Source organism: Triticum aestivum, chromosome 6D (genome assembly GCF_018294505.1).
Source record: "Triticum aestivum cultivar Chinese Spring chromosome 6D, IWGSC CS RefSeq v2.1, whole genome shotgun sequence".
Taxonomy (NCBI): Eukaryota; Viridiplantae; Streptophyta; class Magnoliopsida; order Poales; family Poaceae; genus Triticum; species Triticum aestivum.
Window position 1 is genome coordinate 114,897,295 of NC_057811.1, and position 25,739 is coordinate 114,923,033.

General features: G+C 47.8%; 2 protein-coding genes across 9 annotated transcripts; one reads left to right on the forward strand and one right to left on the reverse strand.

The window, feature by feature from the left end:
• Window positions 1-988: 988 nt before the first annotated feature.
• Window positions 989-10,969, reverse strand: LOC123143969 (uncharacterized). Of its 5 annotated transcripts, none has more exons than XR_006471163.1 (4): window positions 10,007-10,561; window positions 9,837-9,918; window positions 7,560-7,660; window positions 6,765-7,459 (listed from the first exon to the last, which is right to left on the reverse strand). XR_006471163.1 is itself a non-coding variant. In XM_044562967.1 (4 exons), the coding sequence occupies exons 1-4, from the start codon at window positions 10,890-10,892 to the stop codon at window positions 7,222-7,224; spliced, it is 564 nt and encodes a 187-aa protein (XP_044418902.1). In that variant the 5' UTR covers window positions 10,893-10,969; the 3' UTR covers window positions 6,765-7,221. The 5 variants fall into 5 exon arrangements, 2 of the variants coding, with proteins under 2 accessions (XP_044418902.1, XP_044418903.1); XM_044562967.1 differs by lacking the exon at window positions 7,560-7,660 and adding an exon at window positions 10,691-10,969 and having other exon boundaries at window positions 10,007-10,048; XM_044562968.1 differs by adding an exon at window positions 10,691-10,969 and having other exon boundaries at window positions 6,765-7,660; window positions 10,007-10,048.
• Window positions 7,181-14,866, forward strand: LOC123143968 (F-box protein At3g07870). 4 transcript variants are annotated; one of them, XR_006471161.1, is made up of 4 exons: window positions 7,181-7,469; window positions 8,629-8,699; window positions 8,792-9,613; window positions 10,558-11,269. XR_006471161.1 is itself a non-coding variant. In XM_044562966.1 (4 exons), the coding sequence occupies exons 3-4, from the start codon at window positions 12,352-12,354 to the stop codon at window positions 14,373-14,375; spliced, it is 1,257 nt and encodes a 418-aa protein (XP_044418901.1). In that variant the 5' UTR covers window positions 9,232-9,464; window positions 9,542-9,613; window positions 12,326-12,351; the 3' UTR covers window positions 14,376-14,866. The 4 variants fall into 4 exon arrangements, 2 of the variants coding, with proteins under 2 accessions (XP_044418901.1, XP_044418900.1); XR_006471160.1 differs by having other exon boundaries at window positions 10,578-11,269; XM_044562966.1 differs by lacking the exons at window positions 7,181-7,469; window positions 8,629-8,699; window positions 10,558-11,269 and adding exons at window positions 12,326-13,503; window positions 14,271-14,866 and having other exon boundaries at window positions 9,232-9,464; window positions 9,542-9,613.
• Window positions 14,867-25,739: the final 10,873 nt, after the last annotated feature.

Here is a 25,739-nt window from a genome sequence, read left to right on the forward strand (position 1 = left end):
GATGTGAACTAGATTATTGACTCTAGTAAACCCTTTGGGTGTTGGTCGCATGGCAATGTGAACTATGGGTGTTAATCACATATATGTGAATTATTGGTGTTAAATCACATGGCGATGTGAACTAATTATTGACTCTAGTCCAAGTGGGAGACTGAAGGAAATATGCCCTCGAGGCAATAATAAAGTTGTTATTTTATATTTCCTTATTCATGATAAAGGTTTATTATTCATGCTAGAATTGTATTGATCGGAAACCTAAATACATGTGTGAATACATAGACAAACATTGTGTCCCTAGTGAGCCTCTACTTGACTAGCTCGTTGATCAAAGATGGTTAAGGTTTCCTAACCATGGACATGTATTGTCATTTGATAACGGGATTACATCATTAGGAGAATGATGTGATGGACAAGACTCATCCGTTAGCTTAGCATATTGATTGTTTAGTTTTATTGCTATTGCTTCTTCATGTCAAATACATATTCCTTCGACTATGAGATTATGCAACTCCCGGATACCGGAGGAATGCCTTGTGTGCTATCAAACGTCACAACGTAATTAGGTGATTATAAAGATGCTCTACAGGTATCTCCGAAGGTGTTTGTTGAGTTGGCATAAATCGAGATTAGGATTTGTCACTTCGAGTATCAGAGAGGTATCTCTGGGCCCTCTCGGTAATACACATCATAAGCTTGCAAGCAAACGACTAAGGAGTGTGACGCCCCCGATTTGACCGTACACTAATCATGCACGCAAATGTGTACGATCAAGATCAGGGACTCACGGGAAGATATCACAACACAACTCTACAACATAAATAAGTCATACAAGCATCATAATACAAGCCAAGGGCCTTGAGGGCTCGAATACAAGTGCTCGATCATAGACGAGTCAGCGGAAGCAACAATATCTGAGTACACACATAAGTTAAACAAGTTTGCCTTAAGAAGGCTAGCACAAAAGTAGCAACGATCGAAAAGGCAAGGCCTCCTGCCTGGGACCTCCTAACTACTCTTCGAAGCCGAACTCCATGTAGAATCATCCTCGGGATCTCTAGCTCCTGGACTCCAACATCTGGTTGCAACAATCAGGTATAGAAAGGGGAAAAGAGGGAGAAAAGCAACCGTGAGTACTCATCCAAAGTACTCGCAAGCAAGGAGCTACACTACATGTGCATGGGTATATGTGTAAAGGGGCATATCAGTGGGCTGAACTGCAGAATGCCAGAATAAGAGGGGGATAGCTAATCCTGTCGAAGACTACGCTTCTGGCAGCCTCCGTCTTGCAGCATGTAGAAGAGAGTAGATTGAAGTCCTCCAAGTAGCATCGTATAGCATAATCCTACCCGGCGATCCCCTCCTCGTCGCCCTGTTAGAGAGCGATCACCGGGTTGTATCTGGCACTTGGAAGGGTGTATTTTATTCAGTATCCGGTTCTAGTTGTCATAAGGTCAAGGTACAACTCCGGGTCGTCCTTTTACCGAGGGACATGGCTATTCAAATAGATAAACTTCCCTGCAGGGGTGCACCACATAACCCAACACGCTCGATCCCATTTGGCCGGACACACTTTTCTGGGTCATGCCCGGCCTCGGAAGATCAACACGTCGCAGCCCCACCTAAGCACAACAGAGAGGTCAGCACGCCGGTCTAACCCTATGCGCGTAGGGGTCTGGGCCCATCGCCCTATGCACACCTGCACGTTGCGTACGCGGCCGGAAGCAGACCTAGCCCCCTTAATACAAGCGCGAGCTTACGGTCCAATGCGGCGCGCGCCACTCAGTCGCTGACGTCAAGAAGAGCTTCGGCTGATACCACGACGCCGGGATACCCATAACTACTCCCGCGTAGATGGTTAGTGCGTATAGACCAAATGGCCAGACTCAGATCAAATACCCAGAACTCGTTAAGCGTGTTAAGTATCCGCGAACGCCGACCAGGGCCAGGCCCACCTCTCTCCTGGGTGGTCCCAAACTGCCCTGTCGCTCCGCCATAAAGTAACTGTCGGGGGCCGTCAGGAACCCAGGCCCACCGCAACCGGGATGGAGCCACCTGTCCTTTCAGCCCCCTCATCAGAATCACTTGCGGGTACTCAACGAGCCGACCCGACTTTAGTCACCACATGTGTCATGTATAGAGTATATAAGTATATACCCGTGATCACCGCCCTAGTGATCACGGCCCGATAGTATAGCACAGCAGACGGACAAGAATGTAGGGCCACTGATGGAAAACTAGCATCCTATACTAAGCAGTAGGATAGCAGGTAGGGGTAACAACTGTAGCAACAATGACAGGCTATGCATCAGTATAGGATTAACCAAAAGCAGTAACATGCTACACTACTCTAATGCAAGCAGTATAGAGAAGAATAGGCGATATCTGGTGATCAAGGGGGGGGCTTGCCTGGTTGCTCAGACAAGAAGGAGGGGTCGTTGGTGACGTAGGCGACCACAGGGGCATCAGCATCGTCACGGGGTCTACCGAAGAGAAGAGGGGGGAGAAACAGTAAATACATAGCAAGCAAGTGCATAACAGGACAACAGGCAGAGCTAGACGTGTTCTAACGCGGTATGAGGTGATACCGGTGAAGGGGGAAAACATCCGGGAAAGTATCCCCGGTGTTTCACGTTTTCGGATAGATGAATCGGAGGGGAAAAGTTGCGAGTTAGCTATGCTAGGGATGTGTGGCGGACGAACGGGCTGCGTATCCGGATTCGTCTCGTCGTTCTGAGCAACTTTCATGTACAAAGTATTTTCATCCGAGCTACGGTTTATTTTATATGAATTTTAAAAGATTTAAATTAATTTCTGGAATTTATTTAATTATTTAATATATACATTATCCGAAACAGTGTTGTGATGACATCAGCATGACATCATGCTGACGTCAACAGTCATCTGACACGTGGGTCCCACATGTCATAGACTGATCAGGGTAATTAGGGTTAACTAATTAATTAACTATTAATTAAATTAACTAATTAATTAGATTAATTTAAACAGGGTTAATTAACTTAATTAATTAATTATTTTTTATTTTTATTTTTATCTTTATTTTCTTTATTAATTTTTATTAATTAATTTATTATTTTTATTATTATTATTTTAATTTTTTTATTAAACGTTCTCAAGGGCTGGGCCCCACTTGCCATTGGCCCTGGGCGCCTATCGGGTCGGGCCAACGGGCGCCGGGCGATTCGGGCGTAGGGGCGCTGCGGTTTCGGGCGATGGGTGTCCGTGCCCGAGGCCATCGCAGCGAGGGCACGAGGCCCAGTTGCGCCGGCGGCCTCGCTCGACAGCGGCAGGTGGCGGGGAGCAGGGGCGGCCCTGGCGGGTGCGGCCAGGCGTCGCGGGATGGAGGCGGTGGTGGCCGGGCGGCGGTAGGGCTGGGCGCGGTCGGGCACGGGTGGCTGGCGAGGATGCGGTGAACGCGGCCGAGCGCACGCGGGGCGCGGCGACCACGACGTGTCCGCGTTAGACGAGGGGGAGAGGGGGTGGCGCTCACTAGCGTTGCCGGGGAGAGGGTCGGCGTGGCTCGGTGAAGCCCTTGGGGAGGAGGACGGGGACGACGTGCGGCGCTGGGGAAGACAAGGAGGCAGTCCGGCGACGCGGCGTTGGGGAGGCGGGGTCGAGGTAGCTCCGGTCGGGGTCCAGCGACGGCGCGGTCGTGGGCGGGGCGACGAGGTGGCAGGGCGCCGGCGTCGAGCGATGGGGACGGGTGGCGGCGGCGTCGAGGCGGCGAGGGGGCGATGGGATCGGGGGGGTTGCCCCGATCCAGATCGGGGAAGGGCGAGAGAGAGATCGAGAGGGAGTGGGGGGACGGAGCGGTTGGGGGCGGTGGAGGACGGGATCGGGCGCGAGGGTTGCCGCGGCGGCGCCGATCCAGTGGGAGGGAGAGGGGGAGTGGATCCAGGGGGAGTGGGGATCGTGGGGGGAGTGGGGATCGTGGGGGGGGGGAATGGGTGTCGGTTAGGGTTGGACCGAGGAGAGTGGGGGGTTATGGAGGGGAGTGGGTGGGCCGGCCTGTTAGCGGCCAGGTGGGGACGGCTGGGCCGAGGCCCAGTTGGGCCAAGGGGGTTCTCTGCCCTGTGTGTGTTTTGTTTTATTTATTTTTCTTTTCTATTTTCTTTTATCTATTTAATAATTTATAGTTTTACAAAAGTAAAACCCGTATCTAAAATAGAGTTACAACTCCAACTACTTTCACAGAAAGATTTACCCCTGATCAAAATAGTTTAGTAATTTATAATATTTAAAAGGTATTTATTTAATAGTTTTACCTACTGTTTTAATCATTTAAGTGCATTTAAACCTTTTATAAAAATGTGGTTTCTCCACAATAATTACCTATGCATTATTTGGCAACACCCGAACATTTTAGTTTTAATATTTGTAAAATCTTTACCGTTTGACTTTATTTTTAGTTTGAATTTCGAATCGATTTTGAACTAACACGAGATTAACAACAGTAATCGTGGTGACGTGGCATCATTAACGTGGGATTACTGTAGCCTAATTATCCGGGCGTCACAAGGAGTTAGTCATGAGGTGGTGTATTACGGAATGATTAAAGAGACTTGCCGATAACGAGATTGAACTAGGTATGAAGATATCGACGATCGAATCTCGGGCAAGTAACATACCGATGGACAAAGGGAATTACGTATGTTGTCATAACGGTTCGTCCGATAAAGATCTTCGTAGAATATGTAGGAGCCAATATGGGCATCCAGGTTCCGCTATTGGTTATTGACCAGAGAGGTGTCTCGTTCATGTCTACATAGTTCTCGAACCCGTAGGGTCCGCACGCTTAACGTTCGATGACGATATAATATTATATGAGTTATGTGATTTGGTGACCGAATGTTGTTCGGAGTCCCGAATGAGATCACGGACATGACGAGGAGTCTCGAAATGGTCGAGAGGTAAAGATTGATATATAGGACGATGCTATTCGGACACCGGAAGTGTTTCGGAGGGTACCGGGTACTTATCGGGTCACCGGAAAGGAGTTTTGGGCACCCCCGGCAAAGATATGGGCCTAATGGGCCAAAGGGGGAACGGACCAGCCTCTGGTGCACCCCTTCTTTGGACAGCCGGCCCTAAGGGAAGGAAGGGGGGATGGCTAGCCCCTCCTGCCTTTCCCTCTCATGGGAGAAAGGAAAAGGGGGGGCGCCACCCTCCCCTGCCTTTTCCCTGCGCCTATATAAGGTAGGAGGGGGCGCAGCTTGAGAGGGACTCCAAGTAGGATTCCTCCTACTTGGGCGCCTCCTTTGGCTGCTCCTCCCTCCCTCCCACCTATATATATGTGGGGAGGGGGCGCCACACAAGGACAGAACATTGTCTTAGCCGTGTGCGGCGCCCCCGTCCACCCTTTACTCCCACGGTCATATCTTCGTAGTGCTTAGGTGAAGCCCTGCGCGGATCACTTCACCATCGCCTCGACAACTTGCTGGATCAAGAAGGCGAGGGACGTCACCAAGCTGAACGTGTGCAGAACTCGGAGGTGTCGTACGTTCGGTACTTGACCGGTCGGAGCTAGAAGAAGTTCGACTACATCAACCGCGTTATCAAACGCTTCCGCTAACGGTCTACGAGGGTACGTAGACACACTCTCCCCCTCGTTGCTATGCATCTCCATGGATAGATCATTGCGTGTGCGTAGGAATTTTTTTGAAATTGCATGCTACGTTTCCCAACAGGAGCTTGGCCATGGAGGTGCTTCCATGGGTTGCAAGCACGACCACCCCAGCCCGGCTCGGGCCCTCGCCTGGCTCTCCTAGCGCTGGCCTGCCTCGCCTTTGACCCGCCTCCTTCCGTGGAGGTGCTCCCATGTGGAAGCTTGGCCATAGAGGTGCTTCCATAGAGGTACTCAAACATGCCACGATTTCGCCGGGAAACGAAGATTGATGCCGGAATCGAGCTCAAGAGTCGTATGTGCCGGTGCCCGCGGGAGCGTTAACTCGTTTCCCGTTCACCTAAAAAAATCGACTTCAAAACTGCAAATACGGGGTATGTAGGCGATAACATCTAGGGACTTGGAAAATGTTTTTTGGGTTTCGACCAAAACTGTAAATTTATAGGTTTGACCACCCTTTCAGGATCTGCTAGATGCTCTTGTACTCTTAAAATTTATGTAATTTTGAAGTTGGACTCAATTAAACAAGCCAAGCAATTCTATTTGCTCACAATCATAAGAAATATGTCCCCTGCCATATTTTCTTCCCCTCTATTTGTCCACTACCTTGGCTAAACCTAAGCAAAAGAAAAAGAGGTCCAAGAGATAGACCTGAATAAAGAAGAAATAATAATCTTTGATGAAATAGGAAGAAAAAAGATTCTTATTTTAATACAAGAAAAATCGGCATAAAAAGCCTTTTTCTTGTGTCGAATAGACGATTAAAAAGACATGCAATCCTTCCAAAAAAAGGAATAATAATAATTTTATTGTTCTCGCCTTTGCCTTGAATTCTCTTCTTTTCCATGCAATATAAATAAGGAATTTCAGACATCTCGTAAACAAAAAATAGTCTAAACAAAAAAGGATTTTCAAAATATTGTATGTTATGCGAACCAACCCGTGATTTGATGGTTAGAGGAACTGTGGTATCCCAGCCTATCAGGGTTCAAGTCCTGATGCTCGCATTTATTCCTGGATTATTTTAGCATTTCTGGTGATGCGCATCTATATCTATACTACTATTAATCTATACTACTATTAAAAGAGCAAACATGAATTCCCTTAGAGACACACCACAAAGTGTACACAGGATTATCTATATCTATACTACTATTAAAAGAGCAAACATGAATTCCCTTAGAGACACACCACAAAGTGTACACAGGATTATCAGAGGCGTTAGATCAATCCAACTAAATAGCATCTAACAGTCCATATCACATCAAGGGTCTGCCACGCACATGAACATCCCAGATTAAATGTTCTGCCAAGCAGACTGCCCGGCACACTGGTTCGCCCTCAATTAACGTGGATAGGGGGGTTTCTGTCCCGTAATTTTCTCTCTGCCTCACAACACGTCGTCTCTCTGCTACCCCACAGACGCGTGCGCAGATCGCCGCCACCGCCCGCCGCTCCTCCTCTGTTGTCTGCTGCCTATGGGCGTGAGCGCGGATCGACGCTGCCGTTGTCCCTTGTCCGCTCCTCTTCTGCTACCCCACAGACGCAAACACGGGACTCAATCGCCGCCATCCGCTCCTCTACTGCCCCAATGACGCGAGCACAGACCGCCGTCGCCACTTGCCTCTCCTACGCTGCCCCATGGATGCGAGCGACGGAGCGAGAGTCTCCGGCGCCACCGTCGGCTTCACCTCTGCTGGCCCATGGAAGTGAGCGCGGGGCGCCGTGGCCGCCTGCTGCTCTCCTCTGCTGACCAACGGATGCGAGCGCGGGCTGCCGCCGTCGCCATGTTGACGCCCTCGCCACCAAGCCAGCAAACTTTGATCAGGTACAAGCTTCGATCAGAATTTTCTTTAAGACTTTACCTCAACATCAAGCCGCCGGCTTGGTGTAGGAAGTTAGCTGACGGGAAACAAACCTAGGTGGCTCATACTCTGTAGCAAGGAAAGCAATCTGGTTTCATGGAACACTGACTCTCCCCACATATTCAATTATTAGGAGTACCGTAATTAGAAGAATCTGCGATTGAGACAACAAAATAAATATTGACCAAAATGACGGACATCAGTCAAAGTTCACCTCGTGGCAGATTTGGGTCAAAATTCATAAATACAAAGAGTAACATAAAAAAAACATGACTACAATTGTACTCCTATTTCTTAATATACCGAGTAAACAAAATGCAATGGCCTATAATATAGAGTTTATGTGCTTTGCATGAAACAGAATGCATGTCACTGAAAATATCTCTATTCTCTAATATGTTCTGTTATTATATAAGCACATAATTGGGAGGACTGACATCCAACTTGGCTAAATGAAAGAATTAGCAAACATAATTTAGGAGATGCCTATCTTTTGTAGCATGGAAGTGAGATAGTCAACAAGTTCTATATCAAAAGACCCTGAGCATGGAAGACAGAAAAAGTGACATCCAACTGATAATAGGAAAAGGTAGACAACATACACGAAACGGTAGAATCGGCTCCTCCACTCATGCTTCTCTGAATTTCTACTTGCTAAATCCAGAACATGCTTCTCTGAATTCTACAACCTAAGTTCAGTAGATGCTTCTCTGAATGTTGGCTTGCCAATTGGTATTGTATTGTAGACTTGGGAGTACTGTATGAAGTCTATTTGTGCCAATGGATTGCCACATTTTTATGTTAGTTTTAAGCCATTTGAATGAAATGACTACAAAATCTCTATGACAATCTACGACTAATCATTTTGTGCAAATAAAAATCAGTACATGCTTCTCTATATATCTGAAATACAATTAAGCAAAATTTGTTCTTATATGTTGGCCTGCCAATTGGTATTGGGTACCATGCATTAATGTTTTTCAAATGCTTAATCCAAGTGCCACTTCTGTACTCAATAAGGTGAACTTTTATTTAAATAACTAAATGTTGGTTTGCCGAAGTTTTATTCTGATCGAATTCTGGTACTTACATTGTATGTTTACCAACATTACATATGGCCAGGCAATCATTTGGGCTATTTATGTAGCAATTCATCAGACTCAGCAATCGAGTAAACGCAGTTAAAGAGTAAGGTATGTATATATGTTTGGCAATTTAATTCCTTCTTCCACATTGTATGATGTCAAGTTTCGGACATAGTTATATATATGATTTACTGTTGTAGGTTGTAGTGTTGGCATGAAGAATCGTAATACGACTTTAATGACTATCGTGCCTTACTGTCAAGATGAATAACGGCCAACTCAGATATTCTTTGAGTATGTTTCTCCTAAAGCTAACTTACCAATGTTTAGTGCAGATGCTGATAACTTTTCAGTTTGTTTCAAAGTTGTGTAGTTCAGATTCCGAAATTTTGTGTACGATTTATAGAAGATGCTATGTAAGATGATGACAGCATACTCTGTACACGTGAGTTCAGCATGGTTCGATGATGTATGATTTTTTTTAAAGAAAACCATGACTACAAGGACCTACAACAAACCTAAGTCTGCACAAGGTAAAAATCAAAGTGGACTTCACCTCTTGATCATTTCTGAAATTTCCAAAATGAGATGTACAAGACTTTCTTATTTACTTGATTTGCTATTTACCCAGGGTAAATAAATATATCACCAACTCTTACCTACTTGGACCTTATAGATCCTGAAGATTTTCTTGGAGACAGGTCAAAAAGCAGATCCAAAAGAATTAAAGAAACAAAGGGAAAGGAGAGGTATGCACTAAACAGGGATGAGATATTAAAAAGAAGACACGAGGCAAGGGATAATAACAAAGCTACATCTCCTTTCTAAATTGAAAGCGCACTCCATCTAAGACACCCGTGGCCATATCACCTGGTTTGTCCATTTTTTCTGTTCTTTATGATGTAGCAGTCACAAGTATAATCATATCTATGATCAATTCTTTCTGACAGATTTTCACACTGCGGAGAAGCCCACTGGGCAATCTGCTTTCACTCAACTGCGATACACACCAGCTGCGGAAGGTGATGTTTTTAAGTTCAATGGTTTGAGTTTATGAAACAAATGGTTGTCCAGTTGCTTCTGCTGTTTGCAACACAAGCATATAGAGCTAAAATTATCAACCACCGGAGAAAGCGATTTTCTGAGACAACACGCTGATAAACACCACTTATCAAGCATCACCATCAGAAGAGACTAACTGGAAAAACCAAACTCTTAAAAAGGCTGCAAGCGAAGAGAACGTACCTCAATATGAGGTTGCTTGCTATTATGAAAGCGAGGTGCACTTGGTGTGTATACATCATCCAGTGAATCCAAGCTTGCTTCCCTTCACATATGCACAAGAAGATTTCACAAAAATCTAGCAATCAAGGAACATTTGACAATCACAATTAGACTAAGCAAGGAAGATGTACCTGCACTGTAGCTAAACACTAGAACCCAACTGCATACTGTACCTGTCCCATAGTTGATTGACTTGATTCTGTCAGAGCTAAACTTGCATGCATTTTGATAATAGTTAGACGAAAAAAATATTATTTACATAGCATTCATTTGAGTTACAGAAGCTATGCAAATGCATGTTGATTGCCTCAACGATCAGGAAATTTTCCAGTACTGCAGCCCCATGGAATGCATTGTTATATATATGTTATTTTTCATGCCACGAAACTGTTATTCAGATAAACAACAATGCATCTTGTCAGAAATGAGAAAAAAGATTAGCTAGAGCATCCTGAATTACATTTAAGAATGTTCAGACCAAGCAAGACTAATCAAATATGCCTTATTGGTATGGCATTATATAGAGATATTATGTAGTCATTGAATAAACTACAAATAAGTTCCAACTTAAGACTGCAATTGTACCAGTGTAAAAGAGCAGTTTCCACAGACTATAGAATTGCATGAGCAATGGATTACATTAAAACATTTCTGATTATTAGATCACGCTTATGCACAATAGCTAAAGTGGCCAAGGCATAGGCTTCTGGCGGCCATCGTGCGAGGCGTGGGGCTGTGGCTACGGCGGCGTCATCAAGGCGCAAGCAGCGCCATCGGACGGAGCCGAATCGAGCAGAGGCGGGATGACGAAATACCAGTCATGGGTGAGGTGGCCAGGTGGGGAGGGCGTCGACCATCCACTCTGGAGCATGTGGTACTTGGCCACGGTGAGGCTCGCGACACGCCCAACCCATCGGAGCAAGGCGTCCTAGCCGGCGATCCTCGGCGCTCGCTCCGATTCTGCGTCTTGTCCCGCGGGAGGAGGAGGTAGGCGTAGGGGAGCCCTCCAGCTCTCATGTCGAGTCCACGACCGAGGATCTGGTGGAGAGGAAGTCTGCGCCTCCGCCGACGGAGGTGGAGAGGCAAGAGAAGGGCGGCCGTCTCAGCAGCGATGGGGACTGGGGAGGCAGAGGGGCAGTCCCTGCCGAAGCAGCGCGCAGCAAGGGGGGGTCCCTGTGCCGGCGGCGGGATGCAGTGGGGAGGGCGGAGGCGCTGCTTGTCCGGGAGCAAGATGAGAGAGTGTGTCAGTGGTGTGTGTGGCCACGGCGTGTGCGTGCGTGTGTCCGACGGGTGTCATTTTTTTATCAAGTCAGTCAAGGAGTGCTTTAGGTTGTGAATAATATAAAGAACCCATTGGAAGTTAAATTTTAATTCAAATTATTAAGATTTTTGGATATTCTTTATTGCATAATACAGTATATGTCTGATGAGTATGAAGCTATTGAAAACATGGGAAATCCATTTGGGCTCCCAGGAGCACGTGCTCCGCGCATGAAAATTTATTTTTGGAATGTCATAAAATCCCAAAAATATATATATATTCAGTCACATATTTTCATGGTTTGTCGATTTAAAAAATTGTTGTGTGTGTGAATCGTACATTGCACTCTCATGCTTAAACCGTTAGGCCCATGATACCCTATTTGGGTGGGGGAACTAAGTAAAAATCAATTCGATAAAAAATCAACTTCAGGAGTAAATAGATTTCTAAAAGCATGTGTTATATTTGAGAGACGTGTGTTGCACGTGCATGCTTACTAGTTCAGTGAAGGAGATGTTCCCGTTGATGACGAGGTATTTATGGTGATTTCGTAAATTTAAAGATGATATGCCGGCTCAGTCGGTGCTCATAGGGGCGTCTCTCCGCTCGCCAGTCGCCACCTCTTCCGCTTTGCCTCCGGCCTCGTAGGCATCCACCCCTCCTCCGGCCGCACGCCCGCGACTCCAGTCTCCACTCGTCACTGCTCCCGCGCCGCCCCCGGGGACTAGGCGACTCTAGTCTCCACTCGTCACTGCTCCCGCGCCGCCCCCGGGGACTAGGCGACTCCAGTCTCCACTCGTCACTGCTCCCGCGCCGCCTCCGATCTCGCCGCCATCCATCCATCCCGGCCGCACGCCTGCGCACCTCACCAGCTTCGCCTCCGTGGTAACAACCCCTTCCTCTTTCCTGGCCGACCCCTTATCGCCGCTTAAGCCCCTATTATGGGGGCTTTCGGTCTTAATCAGCTTCCGGAACCCTAGACGTTTGCAGTGGCACCTACTAATTTCATAACCCCGTGGTCATAGGCAAGGGCAATACAATGCAATAGACCTAAGGGTGGTGAATGGTACAATGAAAAAAAAATGCACACTTGATGTGAACCTGTTGTCTCTATTGTGCATATTTGGGTGTTCTTGCTCGCCTGATTATTGGGCAACACGATAAGCATACTCCCCTGTTGTTGTTGCAGACGAAGTGTGACTCCTGCCCTCAGTGATGCCGCAGAAGTTGCGCGTCGCCGCATCCAGCGATGGCGTGCTGCCTGAAGACATGCTGCTTCAAATCCTTGTGCGCCTCCCGGCAAAGATGATATGCCTCTTCCGAGCGGTCTGCCGATCCTGGAGGTTCCTCCTCTCAGATCCGCTCTTTGTTGCAGCGCACAAGTCCCACCACTCTGGGCCACTAATCGCCACATGTAGTAGATTGTATGGAAGAGGCACCATTGACATTCTGGACTTGTCTGGCTCTGTTGTTAAACGGATAGCCACCAGCATGGCTGCTCCCAGGTTGGTGCGCACATGCCGCTTGGATCTTATTTGTGTCACTGGAAGTAACCACTTTGCGACCTGCCATGTGATCAACCCTGCCACAGGGGATACGTTTGCATTGCCCATTCACCGTGCAAAGGAGCATGCACATGTGGAACATTTCTTCCCCGTATCATTTGACTTTGGACAGGTTGGCTCCACGGGAGAGTACAAGGCTATACGCTGTGTCAGCTTCGATAATTCCAATAGTCAGTCCGACCTGTTGCTCTGTGAGGTCATCACCCTTGATGATGGCCGCCATGCAAGATGGAGGGGCAAACAGGGCCCTCCGGCCCCTATCGCACGTAGGCGTGACAAAAGTGTTGTTGTAAATGGAGTTGCCCATTTCTTGTTGGAATTTCGATGTCCCACATTTTCTGGGGACCATGTCGAACCGGGTAGCATGGCTTTGTTCAACCTTGAGACAGAGGAGTGGATGGGGATTCTCAAAGGTCCAATGCCAGTGCGCAGCTTTGTTGAGGACAGCAATGGCAGGTCCAGTTACTTTAGTCTAGACATGGAGCTATCACTGGTATGTTTGGATGGCTTCTTAGTTATGGCACACGATCCTGAATATGGCCCTTGGGACTTATGGTTTTTGATGGATATTGAGAAATGTCTCTGGAATAAAAGGTACAGCATAGATCCCCAACGTGAAAATCTCTTTGCTCAACCAGTAGACATTCTAAATGATGGGAGGATAGTCATCTCTGCATCAGGATTGCTAAGATTCTATAACCCAGTTACCAAGACTTACATTGATTTTGGGATGGGGAATTCCACATCTGTTGGTACTTACACTGGAAGTCTATTGTCTTCAGAGAGCACTTTCACTTCTGAGGTGAGTGTTATCCACTTATCCTCGTATATTTTGCTATTATCTATGTATGGTTGTCCTGTCAGTACTATTTGCTTTTCTTATTGTATCTTTGAGATAATTTTCTAGGTGACTGTGGGGAACACCTATGGGTTAAAGAATTGTAGGTGCATTTTTAGCAAAAGCAGTTGTTGCAGTGTCATAGTTGTGATGCGCAACACTAGCATATGGATTTTTCCTATATTTATGGTCATGTTTTTCAATTGATTATATGCCCTTCAAATTGATCTGTATGTATTTATAGGAATCAAATGATGGTCATTAGGTCTGATTGATGATTTTTGTTCTATATTCAATTTTTATTGTAGTGTCAAACTGTTGCAGTTTTGGGCAACCGCAGATTATAATCCCTTCCCTTTTTAGGTGGAAATTACGGTCGCATTGATAAATTTAGAATGCTGACTGTATGATGGATCTTTTTGAGAAGTGGGTCTTATTCAAAGATCCACCAGTGAGAGTATCACATGTAAGAAGTGTCCATCTGTCGATGTGTGTCATAGCACTCAAATATAGAATAAAAAATTTAAGAAAATCAAGCATCTGATTTGCCATGGTCGCTACAAACCTACCTATAGCACCGATGTTCAGATTTGTGCAGTTTACTTTTGTGGCTGCTCGTCCTATTTATATGCTGTTGGTTAAGTATGTTATAGATTGACAGGTTATCTACATTTTATGGTGTACCCCTTTTTTGTTAAATCCAGATCTGATGCACCCCTTTTTTGTTACAGGCTGAACGATGCACTACCTGCGGCTGCTATTTCACCCTCGAAGCTGATAAATGTTCTGACACCTGTGAAGATTGTATGTTGCGTGCATATGCATGGGCATGTTGAACTTCCCGGGCATCTTTTCGCCACGGTCCATATTGGCTCTAGGTGTGTATGCAGCGCACACCATTCTTGCATTTGGAAGGCTGCGGTGAACTGGGCATCCATTAGGTTTTTACCAACTGCCAATAGACAATTTCAAGTATGATCCAACAAATTTAGTTTTCAAATGCTTCCCTAGTTGGATTTTGGAGAACGCTGTTGCGAGTCTTTTCTTGATGGAGCTTGTTTTGAAACATATATTTATGTTTGGTACGGAAGAAAATATGCTTGATCTTGTGATTTCCTGATGCAGTATATGGATTTACCATTGTGGACCTGGAAAAGAGTGAAGCCTTGTGGAACAAAAAAAATCTGGAATCTGTGGCAAGAAATCTGGCGCTGCTCTCTTCCAAGCGTGAGCCTAGCGTCGCCTATAACAGTCGGAACAAGCTGATCTAGCCGGCCGCACAAGTCAGGATTTTGTTGTTTGTTTTTGACCTTGTTCCAAAGTAGTGTACGGGCTAGTGGAAAATACCGTGATGAACCTGATAAGTTTTTTTTTCTTTGCAATTCAGGAAAAGGTAAAAAATCGTCGAAACTTTTTTCGAACAAACTTGACCTACTGGCGTACTCGTATAAAAATTTTGACTAAGAAAAAATCACCCAAAAAATCTTTGCGAACAAAATAAAGTTTAAAGGACAATAGAGTGAATAGTAACTTTAATATAGTGTTGATGTTGATTTTGTTTTTTTCACCAACAAGAGTCATTTCTTGGAAAGGAAATTTAGACGAGTGTAACGCGTGAGCAAGTTTGTTGCCAAAAAATTCGTGATTTTTCAACCATTTTTACAATTACTTTTTTTTAAACGGGTGCACATACATCTGGTTCCAAACGTTTCCCTCCATGGACTAGTCCTCTGCATACATAATACACACTCATCGGAATCAAATATATAAATCAACTGACAAAATGCGCACACCCATTGGCCAACAACCAATATATCACCATGAGAAATCATGCACATCAGGCCTAAACCAAAATCAAACAAATCCTCACAGCCTACTTAAAAACTTTCTCATATTCAACATATATACATCCATCTAAAATAAAATAAGAGACCACCAAAAGAGAAGATTGCAGAGACTTTTCTTGGTGGAACACCTCGACCGAGGACAAACAAAATGAAAAATGAAAAAACATAGAAATATATCAAACTAATATAAATAGATGATACAATCAACGACACACATTACCAGCTGCATAGCCAGGAATGAGCCATGCGTTGGCCAGTCTCAGTACCACAGTGTGAGCAGTTTCAAGTTGTAACGCCCTCGATTCAATCGTACACGAATCATACACGCAAATGTGTACGATAAAGATCAAGGACTCACGGGAAGATATCACAATACAACTCTAGACACAAATTAAGATAATACAAGCTTTATATTACAAGCCAGGGGCCTCGAGGGCTCGAATACATAAGCTCGAATACACAAGAGTCAGCGGAATCAACAATATCTGAGTACAGACATAAGTTAGAAAAGTTTGCCTTAAGAAGGCTAGCACAAAAGTAGCAATGATCGAAAAGGCAAGGCCTCCTGCCTGGGAGCCTCCTAACTACTCCTGGTCGTCGGCGGTCTCCACGTAGTAGTAGGCATCGACGGTGGCATCTGGCTCCTGGGCTCCGACATCTGGTTGCATCAACCGGAAAGAAGAAGAAAGGGGGAAAAGGGGGAGCAAAGCAACCGTGAGTACTCATCCAAAGTACTCGCAAGCAAGGATCTACACTACATATGCAACATTATCAAAGGAAGGCTATATATGTGGACTGGGCTGCAGAAATGCCAGAATAGAGGGGAGAACCTAGTCCTATCGAAGACTAGCATCTTCTGGAAACCACCATCTTGCAGCAACAGGAGGGAGTAGAGTAGCATAAAGTAAAGTAGTAGTAGTGTTATCAACCTCGGCCAGAGATCCTTTCTCGACTCCCTGCGAGAAAGCAATCCCAGAGCCATACTATCCAGTTATCATCACAATCCATTTCTCATCACAAGTATCCAGTTCTAGTTGTATCGATCGGGATACAACTCCAAGTGTCCGTTACCGTAGGACAGGCTATCAATAGATGTTTTCTTCCCTGCAGGGGTGCACCAACTTACCCACCACACTCGCTTAACTCCGGCCGGACACACTTTCCTGGGTCATGCCCGGCCTCGGCCAAACAATACGCCGCAACCTGACCTAGGCTTAATAGAGAGGTCAGCACGCCGGACTAAACCTATGCCCCCAGGGGTCATGGGCCATCTCCCCGGGAACTCCTGCACGTTGCGTGGGCGGCCGGTGAGCAGACCTAGCTACCTCCTTCGACAAGGCAGGTGCTTACGCAGTCCAACCCGGCGTGCGCCGCTCAGTCGCTGACATCTATTAAGCTTCGGCTGATGTATACGACGCAGAACGCCCATACTATGCCCACGTGATGGTTAGTGCTATCAGGCCAGAGGCCCCTCGGATCAAATATCCAAATCGTAGTGAATTAGGAACGCGCGGTAACAAGCAGAGACTCACGAAAGATGTGACCCCGTTGCCCCGTCTCGAGGACTTGCGGCAAGGGCTAGGAATGCCCGACCATGCCTCGTAGTTATCTCGCGGGCACCCTACAGGTCAACCCGTCTCCACATCACTCGCAATTAAGCTCGCGCGGGTACCCCTCAGGGCCGACCCGTCTTTAGTAACATGGTTCAGTGTAAAGTCATAGTAACCATAGTGACTGTGTGTCCAAACATCAAGGGGAAAACCTGAGGAATCACCCCCGGTGGATTCCACTCGATTTAATCATCAAGGTGAACGTAAGAGGAACCACCCCCGAGGTTCACACTTGAGGGGTTGCACGACAGAGTCGTATCGGAAGTGGTTAAGGCGAAATCACCCTCGATGACCATGACCGAATTGCTACACTACTGGGTTAACATCAGAAGTGCTGTAGAGGTCTCACCCTCGGCACTCGATAGTAACCCAGTAGTGTCGAGCAGCTAAGGGGAAAGTGATGTGCGGTGCCGGGGCCTGGTCTTCGATCTCGTTGATCGGGTCTTCAATGATGAAGCAGGGGCAACAAGGACAAGGTGGGGGTCACTGATGGATCACTAACCAACCTATACTAAGCAGTTTAGGATAAGCAGGTAGGTAACAATAAGCAGGTTACAAAAGCAGGCTATGCATCAGAATAGGAGCAATCAATTACAGTAGCAAAATCTAATGCAAGCATGAGGGAATGGAATGGGTGATATCGGGATGATCAAAGGGGGGGCTTGCCTGGTTGCTCTGGCAAGAAGGACGTGTCGTCAACACCGTAGTCGAACTGGGGGCCGCCGGCAGTCTCGGGGTCTACCGAAAAGAAGTAACGGAGGGGAACACAATAAATAACAGAGCAATCAAAGCATCACAAAGCATAACATGGCAATACGCGGTGCTAGGGGTGACCTAACGCAGTACTAGGCGATACTGGCGAAGGGGGGAAACATCCGGGAAAGTATTCTCGGTGTTTCGCGTTTTTGGACAGATGAACCGGAGGAGGAAAGTTGCGTGTTTGCTATGCTAGGGATGTGCGGCGAACGAACGGGCTACGTATCCGGATTCATCTCGTCGTTCTGAGCAACTTTCATGGACAAAGTATTTTCATCCGAGCTACGGTTTATTTTCTATGAATTCTAAGATTTATTAATTTTCTAGAATTTCTGTAATTATTTAATTTGAATTATCCAAAACAGTGCAAAACTCTTTTATACACAGCAACAGCTAGCCTTAGAGTATGACAGGTGGGGCCAGGTCAACTGTTGACTGAGGAGTCAACAGTTAACTGGTCAAAGGTGAACAGTTCTGTGGGGCCTACATGTCATGGAGCCGGGTTTTAACTAGAGTTAAATTAAACCTTTTATATTACCCTCGGGGCCACATGTCATTGACACAGTTTTAGTAAACTTATTTAGCCACGTTTTATTAGCAAGATGACCCACATGTAAGTGATGGGTTAGTAAAAGGTTAAGTTAAATGAGTTAATTAGGCCCCCTAATCTAGTTGGGTTGGCCCACTAGCAGAGGCACAACCGGCCTCCCTGCCCGGCCTCGCACGGGCACAGGGGCGTCGGTGGCCAAGGCCAGGACAGGCAACGACCGGCGCGGTCACGGGGGTGGCCGGAGCTACGGCGAACGGGGTCGCGGGACGGAGCAGAGCCGGCGGAGTTAGGTGTGGCGGTAGCGACAGGGCTGCAGGGCGGCGGCGTTGCGGCGCTAGGAGGATGTAGTTTCAGCGGCGACCCGAGCGGCAGAGCTCCGGCGGGCGCGCGGTCGCGGGACAGAGGCGGGGCGCGGGCACAGTGAGGGCGCCGAGAAGGGCCGCGGTTCGTGGGCGCGCGCGTCGGGCGTGGCCGGCGCTACACGGGCGCGACCGACGCGTGGCCACGGTGGGGTGATGCGCGGGGTGTGGTGGACGCATCGGGGCAGAGGGGGAAGAGGAGGACGGACGGCGGCTCACCCCCGTTGCAGGGGAACGCCGGCGAGGCTCGGAGGAGCCGCGGTTGAGGAGGTTGAGCACGACGCAGTGATGAGGACGAGGCGACGGGGCGACATCAGGACGAGGTGGCGCCATCGGGGACGAAGAAGTCGAGGGCGATGTCGGTGGGGCGAGGCGGTCCAGCGAAGGAGGGTCCGAGCGGCGGCGGAGTTGGTGTCGATTGGCGCCAGGGGCGCCCGATCTGGATCGAGGGGGAAGGGGGAGGAGCGAGGGGATCGTGGGGGAAGTGGGAGTGTGGTGGTGGATCGGGCTAGGGTTAGGTGCCAGGGGGTTAGTAGTGGTGGGTGGTTGGGCCTAGAGCCATCTAGGCCAGGGAGTCGCGGGGTGGGCTCGCTGGGTGTGGGCCGAGGCCCACGAGGGAAAGGGAGGCATTTTCTATTTTTCTTTTTAGCACTTTGTTTTATTTTAGTTTAGGGCATTCAACCAATTTGCAAGAATTTTGGTTCACCACCAATATTAACAAATGAAAAATTGTCACATGATCAACATTTTAAATTTTCATGTTTTGCGAACTTTTGGAGTTCACTTAGAATTTGAAATTTGAATTAGGACCGGATTGAATCAAAGGGGGATTTTAGCAACAGTGAAAAATGATGACATGGCACCATTAACAGGGGATTACTGTAGCATGACACTGGGGGTGTTACACAAGTTCCAACAGTAGCAATCGTAGCTGTAGGCAACGAAGGATTTCATGGCCACGCCCCAGGCCAAGGACTACACCTCTGCCCCTTCACATTACCAAACCATAACAATACACCTCCCAGGGCATTCATGTGCAAATGATGGCGCCAAGTTAACACAAAAGAACCAGCACACACAAAATGATTACTAAAACTTATCACAATGTAAGAGTCATTTCATAAACATAAAATATAAGGCATAAAACTGGAAGACAATAAAATGATCTTGCTCCATACATTGTGCAAACAAGAAATCCAAAACTACGTCACCATAAAGAATACAAGCCCCCCCAAAAACGACACGACGTGTAACCACCCCAAAGGCTTACTAGCAAAATGTATAGATTTTTGATAAAAATGCAAACTAATACAAATTGTGCACGTCCTAGTGCAAATATATTTGTACTGTTTTTCAGACCACTGTTTCAGGTTTTTAAGCCATACGAGATGGGTGAGGTGGCCACCAAGGCCCAATTAAAAGGATCAAAGCTCCCTCTCACTCTTCTAAGAGCATCTCCAACGGAGGCGCAAAAATATCGAGCACTAAAGTAGTTTTACATCGCCACTGTAGCACTTTTAGCCCGCCGCAGCCAACATTGGTTTTTCAGATGCCAAAAAACGCGCGCCCAAAAAACACGCAGTGCAAATTATGAAGTGCGCGCGGTCCAGCGCCCAACATTTGCAGCGTTCGATAGCGCTTTTTAGCGCGTGCGGAGCAGTTTTTTGCGCGGGCATTATTTTGCAGCATCTGCTGGAGCGTCTCCGACGCCCAAAAAGACGAATTTTAGCGCACGGAGCAGTTTGTGGGCGCCTGTTGGAGATGCTCTAAAAAGGGAAAAAATATCACCCATCATCCGGCTAAACCAGCCAAGAGGATGAAGGAAATATGCCCTAGAGGCAAATAAAGTTGGTATTTATATTTCCTTATATCATGATAAATGTTTATTATTCATGCTAGAATTGTATTAACCAGAAACTTAGTACATGTGTGAATACATAGACAAACAAAGTGTCCCTAGTATGCCTCTACTAGACTAGCTCGTTAATCAAAGATGGTTAAATTTCCTAGCCATAGACATGTGTTGTCATTTGATGAACGCGATCACATCATTAGAGAATGATGTGATGGACAAGACCCATCCGTTAGCTTAGCACTATGATCGTTTAAGTTTGTTGCTATTGCTCTCTTCATGACTTATACATGTTCCTATGACTATGAGATTATGCAACTCCCGAATACCGGAGGAACACTTAGTGTGCTATCAAACGTCACAACGTAACTGGGTGATTATAAAGATGCTCTACAGGTGTCTCCGATGGTGTTTGTTGAGTTGGCATAGATCGAGATTAGGATTTGTCACTCTGATTGTCGGAGAGGTATCTCTGGGCCCTCTCGGTAATGCTCATCACATAAGCCTTGCAAGCAATGTGACTAATGAGTTAGTTACGGGATGATGCATTACAGAATGAGTAAAGAGACTTGCCGGTAACGAGATTGAACTAGGTATGATGATACCGACGATCGAATCTCGGGCAAGTAACATACCGATGACAAAGGGAACAACGTATGTTGTTATGCGGTTTGACCGATAAAGCCTTCGTAGAATATGTAGGAGCCAATATGAGCATTCAGGTTCCGCTATTGGTTATTGACCGGAGATGTGTCTCGGTCATATCTACATAGTTCTCGAACCTGTAGGGTCCGCACGCTTAACGTTCATGATTTGTATTATGAGTTACGTGATTTGATGGCCGAAGGTTGTTCGGAGTCCTGGATGAGATTACGGACGTGACGAGGAGTCTCGAAATGGTCGAGACATAAAGATTCATAAATTGAAAGGTTACATTTGGACACCGGAATGGTTTGGGTCGTTCCGGATGAGTTTCGGAGTACCGGGGGTTACCGGAACCCCCCCATTGGGCCTCATGGGCCTAGTGGTGGAAGAGAAGAGGCTGGCCAGGGAGTGGCGCGCGCCCCCTAGCCCAAACCGGATTGGACTAGGGTTGAGGGGGGGGGGCTTTCCTTCTCTCCTCCTACTAGGAATATGAAAGAGGAGGGGAATCCTACTTGGACTGGGGAGTCTTGGTAGGATTCCCCACACCTGGTGCGCCCCCTAGGGCCGACCACCTCTTCCCCTCCTTTATATACGTGGCCAGGGGGCACCCCATAGACACACAAGTTGATCTTTTGGCCGTGTGCGGTGCCCCCCTCCATAGTTACACACCTCGGTCATATCGTCGTAGTGCTTAGGCGAAGCCCTGCGCCGGTAACTTCATCATCACCGTCACCACGCCGTCGTGCTGACGGAAATCTCCCTCGGCCTCAACTGGATCAAGAGTTCGAGGGACGTCACCGAGCTGAACGTGTGCTGATCGCGGAGGTGTCGTACGTTCGGTACTTGGATCAGTTGGATCGCGAAGACGTTCGACTACATCAACCGCGTTACTAAACGCTTCCGATTTCGGTCTACGAGGGTACGTGGACACACTCTCCCTGCTCGTTGCTATGCTTCTCTGTGACGCCCCCGATTCAATCGTACACTAATCATGCACGCAAACGTGTACGATCAAGATCAGGGACTCACGGGAAGATATCACAACACAACTCTAAAACATAAATAAGTCATACAAGCATCATAATACAAGCCAGGGGCCTCGAGGGCTCGAATACAAGTGCTCGATCATAGACGAGTCAGCGGAAGCAACAATATCTGAGTACAGACATAAGTTAAACAAGTTTGCCTTAAGAAGGCTAGCACAAACGGGGATACAGATCGAAAGAGGCGCATGCCTCCTGCCTGGGATCCTCCTAACTACTCCTGGTCGTCGTCAGCGGGCTGCACGTAGTAGTAGGCACCTCCGGTGTAGTAGGAGTCGTCGTCGACGGTGGCATCTGGCTCCTGGGCTCCAACATCTGGTTGCGACAACCAGGTAGAAAGGAAAGGGGAAAAGAGGGAGAAAAGCAACCGTGAGTACTCATCCAAAGTACTCGCAAGCAAGGAGCTACACTACATATGCATGGGTATATGTGTAAAGGGCCATATCAGTGGACTGAACTGCAGAATGCCAGAATAAGAGGGGGATAGCTAATCCTGTCGAAGACTACGCTTCTGGCAGCCTCCATCTTGCAGCATGTAGAAGAGAGTAGATGGTAAATTCACCAAGTATCATCGCATAGCATAATCCTACCCGGCGATCCCCTTCTCGTCGCCCTGTTAGAGAGCGATCACCGGGTTATATCTGGCACTTGGAAGGGTGTGTTTTATTAAGTATCCAGTTCTAGTTGTCATAAGGTCAAGGTACAACTCCGGGTCGTCCTTTTACCGAGGGACACGGCTATTCGAATAGATAAACTTCCCTGCAGGGGTGCACCACATAACCCAACACGCTTGATCCCATTTGGCCGGACACACTTTCCTGGGTCATGCCCGGCCTCGGAAGATCAACACGTCGCAGCCCCACCTAGGCACAACACAAAGGTCAGCACGCCGGTCTAAATCCTATGGCGCAGGGGTCTGGGCCCATCGCCCATTGCACACCTGCACGTTGCGAGGGCGGCCGAAAGCAGACCTAGCCTAGCAGGCGTTCCAGTCCAATCCGGCGCGCGCCGCTCAGTCGCTGACGTCACGAAGGCTTCGGCTGATACCACGACGTCGAGTGCCCATAACTGTTCCCGCGTAGTTGGTTAGTGCGTATAGACCAAATGGCCAGACTCAGATCAAATACCAAGAACTCGTTAAGCGTGTTATTTTGAAGTAACCGCGGACACCGACCAGGGCCAGGCCCACCTCTCACCTAGGCGGTCTCAACCTGCCCTGTCGCTCCGCCACAAAGATCCACCCAGAGGGCCGTCGGGACAAAGGTCCTTTCAGCCCCCAATCCGTGAATCACTCGCGGGTACTCCTCGAGCCGACCTGACTTTAGTCACCACATGTATCATGTATAAAGTATATAAGTATATACACGTGATCACCGCCCAAGTGATCACGGCCCGATAGTATAGCACAGCAGACGGACAAGAATGTAGGGCCACAGATGGAATACTAGCATCCTATACTAAGCATGTAGGATTGCAGGTAAAGGTAACAACAATAGTGGCAAAGACAGGCTATGCAGCAGAATAGGATTAACGGAAAGCAGTAACATGCTACACTACTCTAATGCAAGAGTATAGAGAAGAATAGGCGATATCTGGTGATCAAGGGGGGGGGGGGGCTTGCCTGGAAGCTCAGTCGAGAAGGAGGGGTCGTCAACACCGTAGTCGTACTGGGTAGCAGCGGTGTCGGTATCGGTGTCTAGCGAGAGAAGAGGGGGAAGAAACAATAAATATAATGCAAACATACGCATGACGATGCATGACATGACAATGAGCGTTGCTAGGGGTGCCCAAACGCGGTAGTAAGTGATACCGGCGAAGGGGGAAAACATCCGGGAAATTATCCCCGAAGTTTCGCGTTTTCGGACAGATGAACCGGAGGGGGAAAGTTGCGTGTTCGCTATGCTAGGGATGTGTGGCGGACGAACGTGCTACGTATTCGGATTCGCCTCGTCGTTCTGAGCAACTTTCATGTATAAAGTATTTTCATCCGAGTTACAGATTATTTTATATTAATTTTTAAAGTTTTATTAATACTCTGGAATTAATTTAATTATCTAAATTTGAATTATCCAAAACAGTGACCGGTGATGTCAGCATGACATCATCCAGGCATCAGCGGTCAAACCTCAGATGGTCCAGGTCAACCCTGACCAGTGGGTCCCGCATGTCATAGAGAGAGGCTTAACTAGAGTTTAATTTAAACCTAACATAGTCTAATTAGCAGGTGGCCCCCACTGTCAGTGGCAATATTAGTTATAGTTTAAGTTTAAAATTTGGATTAGTCTTAGTTAACTGAGGGGGGTCCCACATGTCGGTGGCACATGGCGCCCAGTCAGCAGGGTTGACTGGTCAACCCAGTCACCTAGGGGCCCTGGGCCCACGGGTCAGTGACCCAGTAGGCCGCCACGTAGCGCCAGGTCAGCGCCGTCGCCGGAGTAACTCCGGTGACCACGTTTTGCGGCGGCGCGCGTCGGGAGGTGGCCGGGTTTCGGCTACGGTGGCTCGTTTCGAGCGCGGGAGGTGGCGTTTGAACGAGTGCGGTGAGCCGCATCCAGTGGCGTGGCTGGAGGTGGCTGGAAGTGACGGCGGCGAGCACATCGGCGGACGGCCGGAGTTGGGCGTGAGCGCAAACGGTGATGCGGGGCATGGCAGGGCGAGCTAGCGGTGGCGTTGAGCTCCTATGCGTGCGCCGAGTACGGCTACATGCTCGGACGAGCTCGTCGGTGACGGTGCTGACGGCGACGAGCACGGCGGTGGAGGCAAGCTACAGCGGAGGCGGCTACTAGGCTGTGGGCACGGATCCGTGGAGAAAGAAGAGGGGAAAAAGGCAGAGCTCACCGGGGAGCACAAGGAAGGCTCGTTGAGGTCTCGGAGCGCACGGGGGCGGCGAAGCGACGCGGCGGAGCTTCAGTGGCTGGAGGTAGAAGACGATGCGGATCCGGCGATGGAGAGGCGCAGAGCTCGAATTAGTCCTCGTAGAGGACGTAGTGGACGACGGCGCACCTCCTAGGCGCGATCTCGAGGCGTGGGGGCGACGGTGGCCGTGAGATCGACGGAAGCCATGATGGCAGTGCTTCGGGGTCGTGCGAGGAAGGAGAGAGTGGCGCGAGGGAGATGGAAGAGTGAGCTAGGGTTCGTCAGGGGGGGTTCGGGGAGGGGTCGCCGTCGACCTAAAGGAGCCGGGGGGCACCGGATGGCCGCCCCGTGGCCATCTTCGGCCATGGACGCGGTGCGCGCGTTCAGCGCGACGGGGGTGAACACGAGAATGGGGAAGGGGTTAAGTGGGCCGTGTTTTCGGCTAATGGGCCACTAGGCCAGTAGATTAGTTTTGTTGTTATTTTTCTGTTTTATTTTTGTTCCTTTTTATTTCAGTTTTATAAAAATTAACACTAGCACCTAAATTTGTATTTATAAATATACTACTGCCACATTAACTTTGGCACCTAAATAAAATAGTTTTGTAATTATTTATTATTTAAAAGTATTTATTAAATAACAGTTTTGCCGCTGTTTTAATTACTATGGTGCATTTAAATAC